The sequence below is a fragment of the Epinephelus lanceolatus genome, chromosome 24, assembly GCF_041903045.1.
Source record: "Epinephelus lanceolatus isolate andai-2023 chromosome 24, ASM4190304v1, whole genome shotgun sequence".
Classification (NCBI taxonomy): domain Eukaryota; kingdom Metazoa; phylum Chordata; class Actinopteri; order Perciformes; family Serranidae; genus Epinephelus; species Epinephelus lanceolatus.
The window spans coordinates 3,471,100-3,483,879 of NC_135757.1; the positions used below are offsets into that span (position 1 = coordinate 3,471,100).

Genomic DNA, 12,780 nt, shown 5'->3' on the forward strand with positions numbered 1-12,780 from the left:
GTGTCCCCTTTGTCCAAATATGGTCACTTCTGACTTCAACAAGCCAAGATGGTGTCGGCCAACATGTTGAACTTGAGGCTTCAAAACAGGAGCCCACAAACCTTTGGGTGAAGTCACGCTAGCTTATGTACATGGTTTCCAGCAGTGAGCAAAAAGCTGGTGCAAGCCATGGTTGTATTTCCAGCTGCAACTCTGCCCCCCTCTAAGCTGCAGACCACTGTTTCAGATCAACAAACTTACTAGTGGCAACTGTGCAAAAAAAAGAGCTATTGCTGCATTTCCAGCAGCCATTGTGCCACAAAAAACAGGTGTAATTTAGTAAGCCATCACTGTGTTTCCAGCTGCTGCTTTTCTACCCATGAATCTACCCAGAGATGCAGGCTGCTGTGTTGCAGACCACTGTTTGAAACCAGCACACAGCGGGTGTTTTTTTTGCAAGTCACTGCTGCATTTCCTGCAACCAAAAGAGGGTATTTTTAGTGAGCCATTGCTGCATTTCCAGCAGCAATTTTGCTTTCAAAATTGGGTGTTTCTTAGTGAGCCACTGCTGCTTGTTTTTTAAGCAAGCCATCGCTGTGTTTCCAGTGGCCATTTTGGCACAAAAAAATTGTGTTTTTTTTTTAACAAGCTGTTGTTGCATTTACAGCAGCAATTGTGTGAACAAAGGCAGGTGTTTTTTAGCAAGCTATCACTGCATTTCCAGCGGTGGTTGTGCCACCAAATGTGGGTATTGAAAGACAAAACATGATCTTTTTCTTACCATAACTAAGTGATTTTTGTTCCTAGACATTACCTCAAGTTAACCACAGGTTGTTGAAATATGAAGAAACAAGCAACTGTTTTTTAACGAGCCATTGCTGCATTTCCAGCAGCAATTGTGTGAACAAAAGCAGGTGTTTTTAACAATTTTGGTGACCAAAAGTGGGGATTTATTGGTGAGCCATAATTGCATTTCCAGCAGTGATTGTGCCACCAAAGTGGGTATTTATTGGTGAGCCATAGTTACGTTTCCAGTGGTGAGTTTTTCAGAGGGCCATTGCTGCATTTCCAACGGTGATTGTGGCACCAAAAGTGGGTGTTTATTGGTCAACTATTGCTGCATTTCCAGTGGCATTTATGTCACTGAAAGTGATTTTTAGCAAGGCATTGCCGGTTTCCAGTGGGCATTGTGCCACAAAAACTGTGTTTTTTTTAAAGAGGGTAATGCTGCATTTCCAGCTGCAATTGTGCCACCAAAAGTGGGTGTTTTTTAGTGAGCTATTGCTGCGTTTCTAGCAGTCATTGTGCCACCTTAAGTGGGTATTTATTGGTGAGCCATTATTATGTTTCCAGTGGTGAGTTTTTCAAAGAGCCATTGCTGCATTTCCAACGGTGACTGTGGCACTGAAAGTGTTTTTTAGCAAGGCATTGCTGTGTTTCCAGCGGCCATTGTACTACAAAAAATTGCGTTTTTTTAAAAAGAGGATAATGCTGTGTTTCTAGCAGGCATTGTGCCACAAAAAAATTTTTTTTTTTTTGAGAGGGTAATGCTGCATTTCCAGCTGCAATTGTGCCACCAAACGTGGGTGTATTTTAGTGAGCTATTGCTGCGTTTCTAGCAGTCATTGTGCCACAAAAATTATGTTGTTTTTAGAGGGCCATCACCACATTTCCAGCGGCGATTGTGCCATGAAAAGCAAGTTTTTTTATAGTGAGCAATAGCTGCATTTCCAGCAGCAACTTTTGCCTACAAAAGTGGGTATTTATTGGTGAGCCATTGCTACATTTCCAGTGGCAACTTTTGCCTACAAAAGTGGGTATTTATTGGTGAGCCATTGCTACATTTCCAGTGGCAATTGCGTCACTGGAAGTGTTTTTTTAGCAAGGCATTGCTGCGTTTCTAGCGGTCATTGTGCCACAAAAAATTGTTTTTTTTTTAAAGAGGGTAATGCTGCATTTCTAGCTGCAATTGTGCCACTAAAAACTGTTTTGTTAGAGGGCCATCACCACATTTCAAGCGGCCATTGTGCCACTAAAAGCAGGTTTTTTATAGTGAGCAATTGCTGCATTTCCGGCAGCAAATGTGCCACCAAAAACAACTTTTTTGAATGAGTCATTGCTGCATTTCCAACGGTGATTGTGGCACCAAAAGTGGGTGTTTTTCGTAAGCCATCGCTGCATTTCTAGCAGCCACTCCCAACCTTAAGTAAGTGATTTTTGTTCTTAAACATGTCCTAAAGTTAACCACAATTTGTTGTGTTTGTATCCGCTACATAATGATATACAAACTTTAAATTTATTTTTGCAGAAATTTACAATGCCAAGTATTTCTCTGGCATCGGCTGCATAAAGAAGTCTCCATGAATTAAACTGTGGGACTGAAATGAACATGGAAATGTCCCCAGCTGGAGCCAAAGTGTCCGAGAGCCAGACAGTGACCTTTGACTTCCATCTGGTGCAGTGTGAACATGGGTTCTGTGTCTTTCAGGGAGAAGTCTGTTTTTCTCAAACTTAGATTGAGAAGAAGACTCAAATTTAGAGGTTTTCCCACCCTGATGGGATTAGGAAGAATCTGATTTGAAGGTACATGACTCTTCTGACCTCCTGGCCTTTATTTTGAAGCACAGGCTCCTTCCTGCGTTAATCCTTTCCGGCTCTACACAGCCCGTCTCTCCTGCACGTACTGAAGTGCCTGATTTGCATTTGAACACATCACGCTCATTTCCAGACAGCAGCGTTGAACCCTGACGTGTGTGTGTGTTTGGTCTATATTTAGACCTAAACTTGTGTGAAGCCTGAATCAGCAGGCGGAGGACATCACAATGGAAGGCCAAAGTGCTCGTCGGCCAGGTGGGGGAGCGAGATAGAGGCGGGGAAGGAGTGAGAGAGGAGGACGGAGGCGTGTGGTGTCCGTTTCAACAGCGGATAATTCATCATTTCAGTTTGGTTTGTAAAGAGTAACCTGCACGTTGTAGGTTATCAGGTTGTTTCGCTTCATTACAGAGCGGCAGCTCGTTACAGAGACGATAAAAGAGATAAAAGATGACGGATGGGAGAGGAAGTAAAACAGGGCGTAAAAATAGATTATTCTAATAAATGGAAATAACGTGACCTTGGGATTATAAGGTTCATCCTGTCTTGTCTTTTTAAGACTGAGTTAAAGTTTAAACATGCTTCTGCTGACAGTCATTGATGTGCAGTATTTCAAGCCTGCAACGTGAGACAGTACCAGTACCATCACGTGAGGATACCTCATTACATGCCATCGTACTGGGTCAGAATCCTTTGGGTCTTTCTCAAAGCTGGAATGTGGCTGCCTCTGCATGACGACTGTTTGTCTTAACTATATAATGACGAAAGTCTGTGTGTCTGTTCCACGTTTTTCTCCTCACTGACTTGGTCAATCCATGTGAAATTTGGCACAGTGGTAGAGGGTTATGGGAGGATGCCAATGAAGCAATATTACATCAATTGGCCAAAGGGGGGCGCTATAGCAACCGATTGAAATGTCAAACTTTGAATGGGCATATCTCATGCCCCGTATGTCGTAGAGACATGAAACTTTGCACAGAGATGCCTCTCCTCATGAGGAACACATTTGCCTCAAGAACCCATAACTTCCGCTTATATAGATTTTCCGCCATTTTGAATTTTTTGAAAAACACTTCAAATGGATCTCTTCCTAGGAAGTTTGAGCGATCTGCATGAAACTGGGTGAACATAATCTAGGGACCAATATCTAAAGTTCCCTCTTGGCAAAAGTTGGAAAACTTACTAAAACTGAGCTTCTATAAGGCAATGAATATTGCGGAGGGCGTGGCTCATCACATAAAGGTGTATAACATCTCAAGGGTTTCACCCATCACCACGCGACTTTGTAGGCATATGACCACACATAATCTGAGGGGACCCCTCCATTATTGACCCCATCAAACAAAATGGGGGCGCTAGAGAGCTCATTTCTTATCTAGGCCTAACCACCATATGGATTTTTACTAAACGTAGATATGTAGAACAGGACGCCTCAAGGTGACTGGAGAAATTTAACTCTAATTGGCAACTGGGTGGCGCTATAACAACAGAAAAATGCTTCAAAATGGCTAAAATGTGACCGATCGCTGTGGCTCCCCCTGTGGACCAATGTTGGTGTTGTTTTCTAATGTTTGGTATGACTAAGTCATGGTATGGTATGCTGTACTCAGTGGGTATGGACAAGTCTTAACTATTTAACTAACTGTTCACATGGGCAACTTGCTCGCTAGTTTCCGTAACGAATAAAAAGTTAGTAAAATACCTGCCACAAGTAGGTTGCTGATTCGTCCAGTAGAGGGTCATTAGGAACCATTCATTGAGGGACAGGTGTTTCTAGACGGGGAGCACATTGTTTTTTTGACCGCAATGCCGAGCCTCGTCAAGTCAGGTGTGGAAATTTGTACCCTTGAATAGTTTGTGGACAACCATTGTGTGTGAGCTCAAAGTTTCGAAACTTACGCTCATTTCAATCGGGAGAGACTCGTTCTGAGAGAGAAGAATATTTATTTACATGTGCACATAAGTATGAGAAATGGGAAAAGTCTTTGGCGATTTGACCCCATCGTGATGTCATATATTCCAGGACGGTGGTAAAGACGTAATAGATTAGGGAATCTATGGAGTCTAGACGCTGGTGGTGATGAGCTCGTCCTGGGCTCTGGATAAGGTGACCACGTCGGAGTAAGTCATCTTTAGCAACAGCCTTCTTTTTTTAACTATGAGCACAAAATTAAGTTGTATGTCAAAAACGAAATAAAATTGGCCAACAGTGCGACGAATCAACATTGTCAGAAAGTGACTCAGAAGAATAAAAAATATCATAAAAATGCCAGAATAAGGACTACATGTTTTACAATAAATGAGACTCAACATAAAGCGTCTTCAAGATTACGAAAATAAATTTGAAAGGAAATTGCATAGAATAAGTATCAACATGTGTATGTCAATCAAAATAATAATATATATACATATATAATGATGCGTCATTGTTTCAGTGCGACAGCCGTGTGTGATTGTAAGTTTGATAACGTGCCAAAACATTGTGCTTGTCATGAATTTTAATGTGAATGACGAGAGAGAAGTCAGAATGAAATTTGGTCTTTTTGATGTGTTTAAGTGGCTGGAGACTGTGTGTGTGTGTGTGTGTGTGTGTGTGTGTTGCTTTGAAGCTGCAGCTGACTGACAGCCAGACTGATTCAGTACAAACTAATTGAGCTCCATTAAATTAAGTCGAGGCTCCACAGTTGAAGATTTCTTCTCGTATGGCACAGAAGGCACGTTCGCCCTCGCTCAGAGTGCGTCTGGGAAATCTTTGATATGATTTACATAAAAGCACAGAACCTGAGATACAGTGACTCGTCTCTGTTCTCGTGGCTGTGAGTAATCAGAGCTCAGACGGGATGAATCACGTCGTGTGACAGTCAGAACGCCGCTGCTTTGTCCGTCTGAAGGCCGTTAAGACAAATCTTTTCTGAAGTTTCACGCAACAGTGAATGCAACGCTGACCTCTGACCTCATCTCATGAAGCCTTTAATAAACTGTTGGAATGACAAGAACAGGAGAGCAGCGACGAAGATATTAATTTGCTATAGCAGCAGACACAAAGTCATTCATGTATCCAGCAGTGCGTTTTAATGCATTATTTTGCTTATTCAAGTTCTATTAAAAAGTTTAGTAAAGTTCTCAGTTCAGATTCGAGCCAGTGTTGAGAGTCAAGTAGGTTTTACTTTGCTACTTTCTGCCTACAGCGAGTTCAGTTCATATGTAGGGCATATACGTTGCATTTGTACGTTATGTAGCAACAACGTTATGGTTACCATGTGGTTAGGTTTAGGCACAAAAACACTTGGTTATGGTTCGGAAAAAAGTAAAAGTTTGGCTTAAAATACCAGCTTTTTGTGGCACTATCCTGGCAGGAAGCACACCAATGTCTTGCTAAAATACAACTGCTTTTTGTGGCACTATCCTGGCAGGAAGCACACCAATGTCTTGCAAAATTACAACAGCTTTTTGTGGCACTATCCTGGCAGGAAACACACCAATGTCTTGCTAAAATACAACAGCTTTTTGTGGCACTATCCTGGCAGGAAGCACACCAATGTCTTGCTAAAATACAACAGCTTTTTGTGGCACTATCCTGGCAGGAAACTTGGCAATGTCTCAGTAAAAAACAACCATTATTTATGGCACTATCCTGGCAGGAAATGCAGCGATTTCTCAGTAAATAAACAACTGCTTTTCATGCCACCATTGCCGCTGGAAATGCAACATGTTAGTTAAAAAAAATAGCCGCTTTCTTGGCACTATCCTGTCAGGAAACGCGGAAATGTCTCAGTAAAAAGAACCGCTTTTCTTGGCACTATCCTGACAGGAACAACATCAATATTTTGGTAAAAAAACAACTGCTTTTCATGCCACTATCTTCTCTGGAAATGCAACATGTCAGAAAAAAGCACCACTTTTCTTGGCATAATCCCAGCAGGAAAATATAAAAAAATAACCGCTTGATTTGGCACTATCCTGTCAGGAAACGCGGAAATGTCTCAGTAAAAAGAACCGCTTTTCTTGGCACTATCCTGACAGGAACAACATCAATATCTTGGTAAAAAAACAACTGCTTTTCATGCCACTATCCCCGCTGGAAACGCAACATGTCAGTAAAAAGAACCACTTTTCTTGGCATAATCCTGGCAGAAAGAACAACAATGACTTGGTAAAAAAATAACCACTTGATTTGGCACTATCCTGACAGGAAACGCATCATTATCTTGGTAAAAAACAACTGATTTTCATGCCACTATCCCCGTTGGAAATACAACATGTCAGTAAAAAGAACCACTTTTCTTGGCATAATCCCGGGAGGAAAATATAAAAAAATAACCGCTTGATTTGGCACTATCCTGTCAGGAAACACAGCGATGTTTCAGTAAGAAAAAGAAGCAGCAGGTTTCGAAGAAACACCAATGTTTTGTGGCTAAAGTGCTGCTGTAAAAACAACAAACTATCCCTGAAACACAGCAGTGGTCTGTCGCTTGGGAAGTACCACGATCTCCTCCTGAAAACAAAGTCACCTAATTTACTACATCACTTTAGAAACGTAGATGTGATGCATATGAAACGTACAATTGTAATGTATTTGCAGTTTGCAGGAACGTCCAATGCCGACATTTTCTTCTGGTAACTTAGCTGGAAATGCAATAAAAGGGGAGCAACTAGTGCGGACCGACAAACTGTGGGCTGAGAGAATTCATCATGCCACATTATTTCTGGTTTCACCAGTTTGAACACTTTTAATTTGAAGCAGCAGCAGCAATTGATACGAGTCTTGAGTAGAAAACAGTCATGTCTTTATGTTTTCGTGCACAATTGGTTGTCATTCCTCCACGCCAGAGGACATTTGCCTAAATTTGAACCTTTCTGTAAAGTCTTGAGTCAAACAGAGGGATGTTAGGAGGATAATTCATGTGTGTGAGCATGAAAACATCCACTTCCATCTTTCTGACGTCTATTGTTTCCTGGTTCTGCTGTGCTGGTGCACTGTATGATTGGTTGGCAGTTTGAGCTCTAAAGACCAATAATACCTGCCTCTTGCTTGATATTTATTTGCAACCTCTAACTTTTTATGCCCCATTTTGAGTTTACTTTAAACTATCTTCACGTAAAATCCCCCAAAACTTTTGTCACACCTTTATTAGAGCTCCTTTAGCTCCTTTAGCTCCCAGCGCTCGCTGCGTCTGGCGCTGGCAGCAAAGAGAAACGTACCCTGCAAAGAGCCTGAGAGGTATCACCACAGGACGGTGCATCACTTTGAAGTGTGTGTGTGTAAAGATGTAAGACACCCGCGGCGGCTGAGAGCCCTGCTTTTTCTGAACCAACATCTTATCTGTGGATGGACACACACAACTGCACACGCTGCATTTTTTGTTCCTGATAAAAGAGGAAAAAAGAGACACTGTGTGTGTCCGTTGTGCTGCTTTTCAAGAAAAGAAAAAGGTGCCTGGAGTGTAATTTTTAGTCAGCTGATTTTATTTATGCTCAGAATTTTCTCACCCTCATTTAACCGGGTTATCTGAGTAGAAAGGTATTAACAGCCGCAGCCTGAGGGTCATGACTACCTTAAGGAGGGCTAAGGATTATATTCACACACTTAGCCATTTCCTTTTTTTATAAACAGTGTTTTAATCTTTTATATTCACCATTCAGCCCCCGTGGCCGGTTTAAAGACAAACAGGAATCTTCCCAACCACATAAATTTGATGATTAACATGTATTTTCTACACAAATATTAACTCAAGCCTCTAAAAATGATTCAGACGAAACCTTTCGAGAGGACTTTGGTCGAACGCCGGTCACACATGGATACTCTGTTGTTTTAAGGGGATTTAAGACACAAAAGGTTTGGAACCACTGTACTAGAAAATGGGATTAGGAAAAGGAAGTCCAAATTGGGAAGGCTGGACTAGATTTTGCAACAAAGATCTTCACTGGTACAATTGGCTCCTAAACCGATTACGATGTGGCAACTGTTCCATGAAAGGTATACTGTGCAGGATTTACCTAAAAAAACACAATATATAGATTCATATAAAGTGTGTGTTGGTGTATTTATCTGCAGAGACTTTGCCCTCTGCCTGGATTTTTGAAAAGTTTCTTCTTATTTTCCTGAACTTGGGACGTTCCTGGGTACAGTGCGTAGGTAAGGTCTGGGGCCAGTTGTACAGAGCACCTTAAGATTTCCCTTAAAGCCCTAGTTAAGGTTTCATCAACATAAAATTGGTTGTCTTTTCCTTAAGGTGTCCTTAAAATGGACACTTAAATATGTTATTCTCCTTGTCTTGATCTTTTACTTCAGGAATCACTTGACCGTTGCACAAAAGACCTTAGCGGCCAAAGAAAGGTAAAACAAAAAAAAACAGAAAAAACTTAAGGTATCTCAAATCTACTTTGTAGTTGGTTCTTTCTATGATTTTATTCCTCCTGAGGTTTCATCTTTTCCTCGTCTGACTACTGTGGTTTTCTTGTCTTCTTTTCTTCTGTCATTTTAAGCCAACTTTGTGAGATGCTAACAGGCGTCACAAGTGCGAGTCCAAGCAAACAAACAATCTCCATGGGAACTTTTACTGCTGTAAAATCTCTTTCAATGCAGTAAATGAGTTTTTAAATAACTAAGGAAACCTTTTAGGGGATGCAATTAAGGAAAAATTAAGCCTTAAGTGTCATACTTATAAAAAGGTAGCAACCAGGTGTCAACCAAAACCAAATTATCTCCGGTTCTTGATCTGGATCCATTCAGAACTCTTGGAACCTCGGTGCTATCTAGCCAACCAGCCCGTGTTTCCACCACTGTAATCAACCATGTGTCACCAACGTGGCGGGCCGCTCTCTCCTGTGTGTTGGTGGGGGCCCGTCCTGGGGGGTTCGGGCGGGTGGCCCTTCGCGGTCCCCTGGTTCCCGATGCGCCAGGGACATATGCCTTGCAGCATCACCGCCTCCTTGCCTCCCTTGTCCGCCCGGGCCTGGGTGGGCTCTCACTACCGTCCGGTCCGGCGTCTGCTGGTGGCCGGCGCCTGGTGCGGGCCCGTCCGGTGCGGTGCTGGTTCTCTCCCTGGGGGCGGTGCCGGGCCCCCGCGCCTGGCTCCTTGGGTCGGGGGCGGTCCCTGGGTGCGTCCGTGGGTGGGGGCGGGCGGGTGGTCGGGGGCTGGTGGTGGTTGGGGGGAGATGGGGGCGGTCCGCATCGGGCGGTGGGTGGGCGGGCCCTCCTGCCCCGCCTGTCTGGGGTGTGTCTCTGGCTCTCTGGGGGTGCCGGCCGTTGCCGCCCTGGGTCCTTGGGCCTGTGTGGTGTCCTGCGGCCTCTTCGGCTCCCTGGTCTTGGGGTCTGGGTGCTCCTGCGGTCTTGGGGTGCCATACCGCCCCCCTTCCCCCGCAGGGCTGGCCCTGGACCCTGGTGATGGTTCTCATAAACACATTGGGAGGGTTCAAATACACACATGCATGTTCGATACTTCAGCTCCGTGACGCATCGCAAAGAACCGATGGGATCACTCCAAAGGGGCCCACTTGCTTCTCAAACCTACCACACCGCGCTGGCAACTCTTCTCTGCAATCGGGCTTTCCCCCTCCACCAAGACTCTCACATTTTTGGTGTTCAGTATAGACTTCTCTTTTGTTTTTGTTTTTCAGTACAGTATAGTAGACATGTATATGTTTATTTTTGATAATCTGCATGGAGCACAACCACCTCAAGGCCACAATACATCAGCTACACTGCCTGTTTCTCCCCTGTTTTTTTTTGTTTGTTTGTTTATTTGTTTGTTTGTTTTTCCTCCTTCTTCTCCGCATGCACTGTCACTATATAACTCAGGACTTAAGCACCTGCCCCCTCCCCCTTGCTTGTTTCCTTACTTTCCCCCTGACACACTTTGGCGTATCACGGCCCTCTCTGGCTCATATTAGGAAGTTTTTCCAATAAAGGCTGATAGGCTAGTCTCCAGGGAGGGTGGGTGACGGTCACAACCACGCATTATGGGTATAAAATACTTGACTGCAAGATTAACAGTGCAGCAATCTTCACAAGAAGCTTACACCCTTTTGTGGCGCTAAGCTATGAAGACCAATGCAGACAAGTAGAGAAAAAAAAAAAAAAAAAACATGTGTCACCAACGGAGCACTTGAGCATGTGAGATGTTCCACCGTTGACTGTATCTCTTTCTCTCATCAGGCGCTGCTGAAGATGGACTGCCAGGGTCTGGTTGCCCGACTGGTCCTGGATTTCGTCTTGTTGACCACAGCGGTGGAGGTGGCGTTCCGGTGGAGGGAGCTTGCTGAGAAACTAGCTCGAGTGTCAAGACAGCAGATGGAGGCTTACGAGGCTCCGCACCGCGACAAGAACGGCCTATTGGACAATGAGGTGAGAGGCCTTGTGTCTATGGCGGGGAAACAGAGTGCCAGTGTTCCAGGAATATAAGAAACATGTCAGTGGGACATTCTGAGCTAAAGTAATGCGAAAAAATATACTCAGAGACTTGAAAAATATGTGTGTCACATCCAACACATTCTCACTCACAACTCATCAAATAAGGAAGCTTCATCAGTCGCCTTGAAGCATCAGTTTTGTAAGGTCAGCGATGGCGCACCAGTTTTCGCTCGTTACATGAACGTTATATTTTCAAAATAAACTTCCATCGTCACAGGAATTGTGCAGTTTCTGCTTGTTACATGCACACAGTCTGTTTCGGTTTGGGAAACAGAAGTACTTGGTTGGGTATAGGAAAAGATTGTAGTTGGGTTAAATTTCACACAGCGCACAAACGACGGTCTCCTGGGTGAAAGTCCTGGGTTCTCATTCATAAACATTGCGTACGCACAAAATGAGGCCTGAAAGAAGCGTACACAACTTCTCACGCAAACATTATCGCAAGACAGACTTGATGGGAGAGACTTTGACTCTTGCTTGCGAACATTTTGGAGACGAAATTGGTGCAATTCTTTTTGTCCGTACATAAATGTTTAGCATGGATCGTTAGCATTGTTTTATAAGTGAGACCCCAGCTTGTTTGACCCATCCGTCCACCCTGTGTTGCCAACTTTACGACTGTCTTGCTAGATTTAGTGACTTTTCAAACTTTTTTAAAAAAGCACCTCACAACAAATTCAGCATCTTATTCAGACCATCAGGTAAAAGAGAGAAATATACAGAAATATATTGTACTGCACTTCATTATCATGCATGCTGCTCAGACTAATTGAGGTCTGTGGCTCCTCTGCCAACAGCGCCTTATCTCTTTCCCTTTCTCCTGCACAGCAGCACTGTGCAAGCACTCAGTAGGTGTGGGGCAGGCAGGAGGAGGAGATGCTGCTCCCTGAGCTGCGGGGGTTCAGCTGTAGTGAGTTTCTGTGGATTCATTGATGCTCTTGCTCTCTGGATTGAAAGCAAGAGAAAGCTCTTATTGGATTCAGTACAATCAGGTACCAGACTTGGTTCTTTTGAGGGTATGTACCAAACTACATCAGTACCAAATTTTGGTGCCCAAGGGCACCCTGGAAATCCAGAGTTCTCGCGAGAGCACAATTTGAATTTGCTCAGCGAGTCACTCTGGCAATCAGTAATGATGCTCATTACCTATGCCCATGAAACCGAGCTGCACCAATCACATCGGTGTATCTGATAAAGGTGGGCCAGAGGCGAGCTAAACAGATGACGACAGTGCTGCGATGACGAAGTCCGGAATCAGTCAGTAAACATTGCAAGATGGCTACGGATGAACACCAGTTGTTTGAAACAGCTTTGGCCGCTACAATGAACGAGTTAGACTTGGCTTTTTCTCTAAAAGAGGAACAGAAGACGGCGCTCGAATCTTTCCTTTGCAAGAAGGACGTTTTTGCTGTTTTGCTGACCGGATACGGCAAGAGTCTAATCTACCAGTTAGCTCCGCTGGTAGCTAAGCTCTGGATACGTCACCCCGTGTATTGTTCTGATTGGTCGTAGTGTTATCCAATTGCGTGCAGTGATATTTTCAAATGCATGCTTGGTGCCGCCCCTCAAGTTGGGCCATTTGCATTACTCATAGCCAGACCCTAAATCTTTTTGGATTTGGGTCTGGATTTCCAGGCTAACCCACATACTAGTCCACATACTTGTCAGTTGTGTCTAATTAGAGGGCTAAAGAGACGAGCAGACACATGTCCACACACATGAGCAAGCAAACAGAGACTTGGCTCTGTACTGTGAAAAGCAGAGAAGGAGAATCACTTACTGACTGCAACTTGTTC

General features: G+C 43.7%; 1 protein-coding gene across 2 annotated transcripts in view; it reads left to right on the forward strand.

Moving 5' to 3' along the window:
• The window catches only part of LOC117249766 (SH3 domain-binding protein 4-A), a 78,732-nt gene that overhangs the window by 62,600 nt on the left and 3,352 nt on the right, over positions 1 to 12,780 (forward strand). For both annotated transcript variants that reach the window (XM_078165925.1, XM_033615475.2), the window contains exon 4: positions 10,730 to 10,918. In XM_078165925.1, the coding sequence (XP_078022051.1) occupies positions 10,730 to 10,918 (189 nt within the window). The remainder of the gene's footprint in view (positions 1 to 10,729; positions 10,919 to 12,780) is intronic.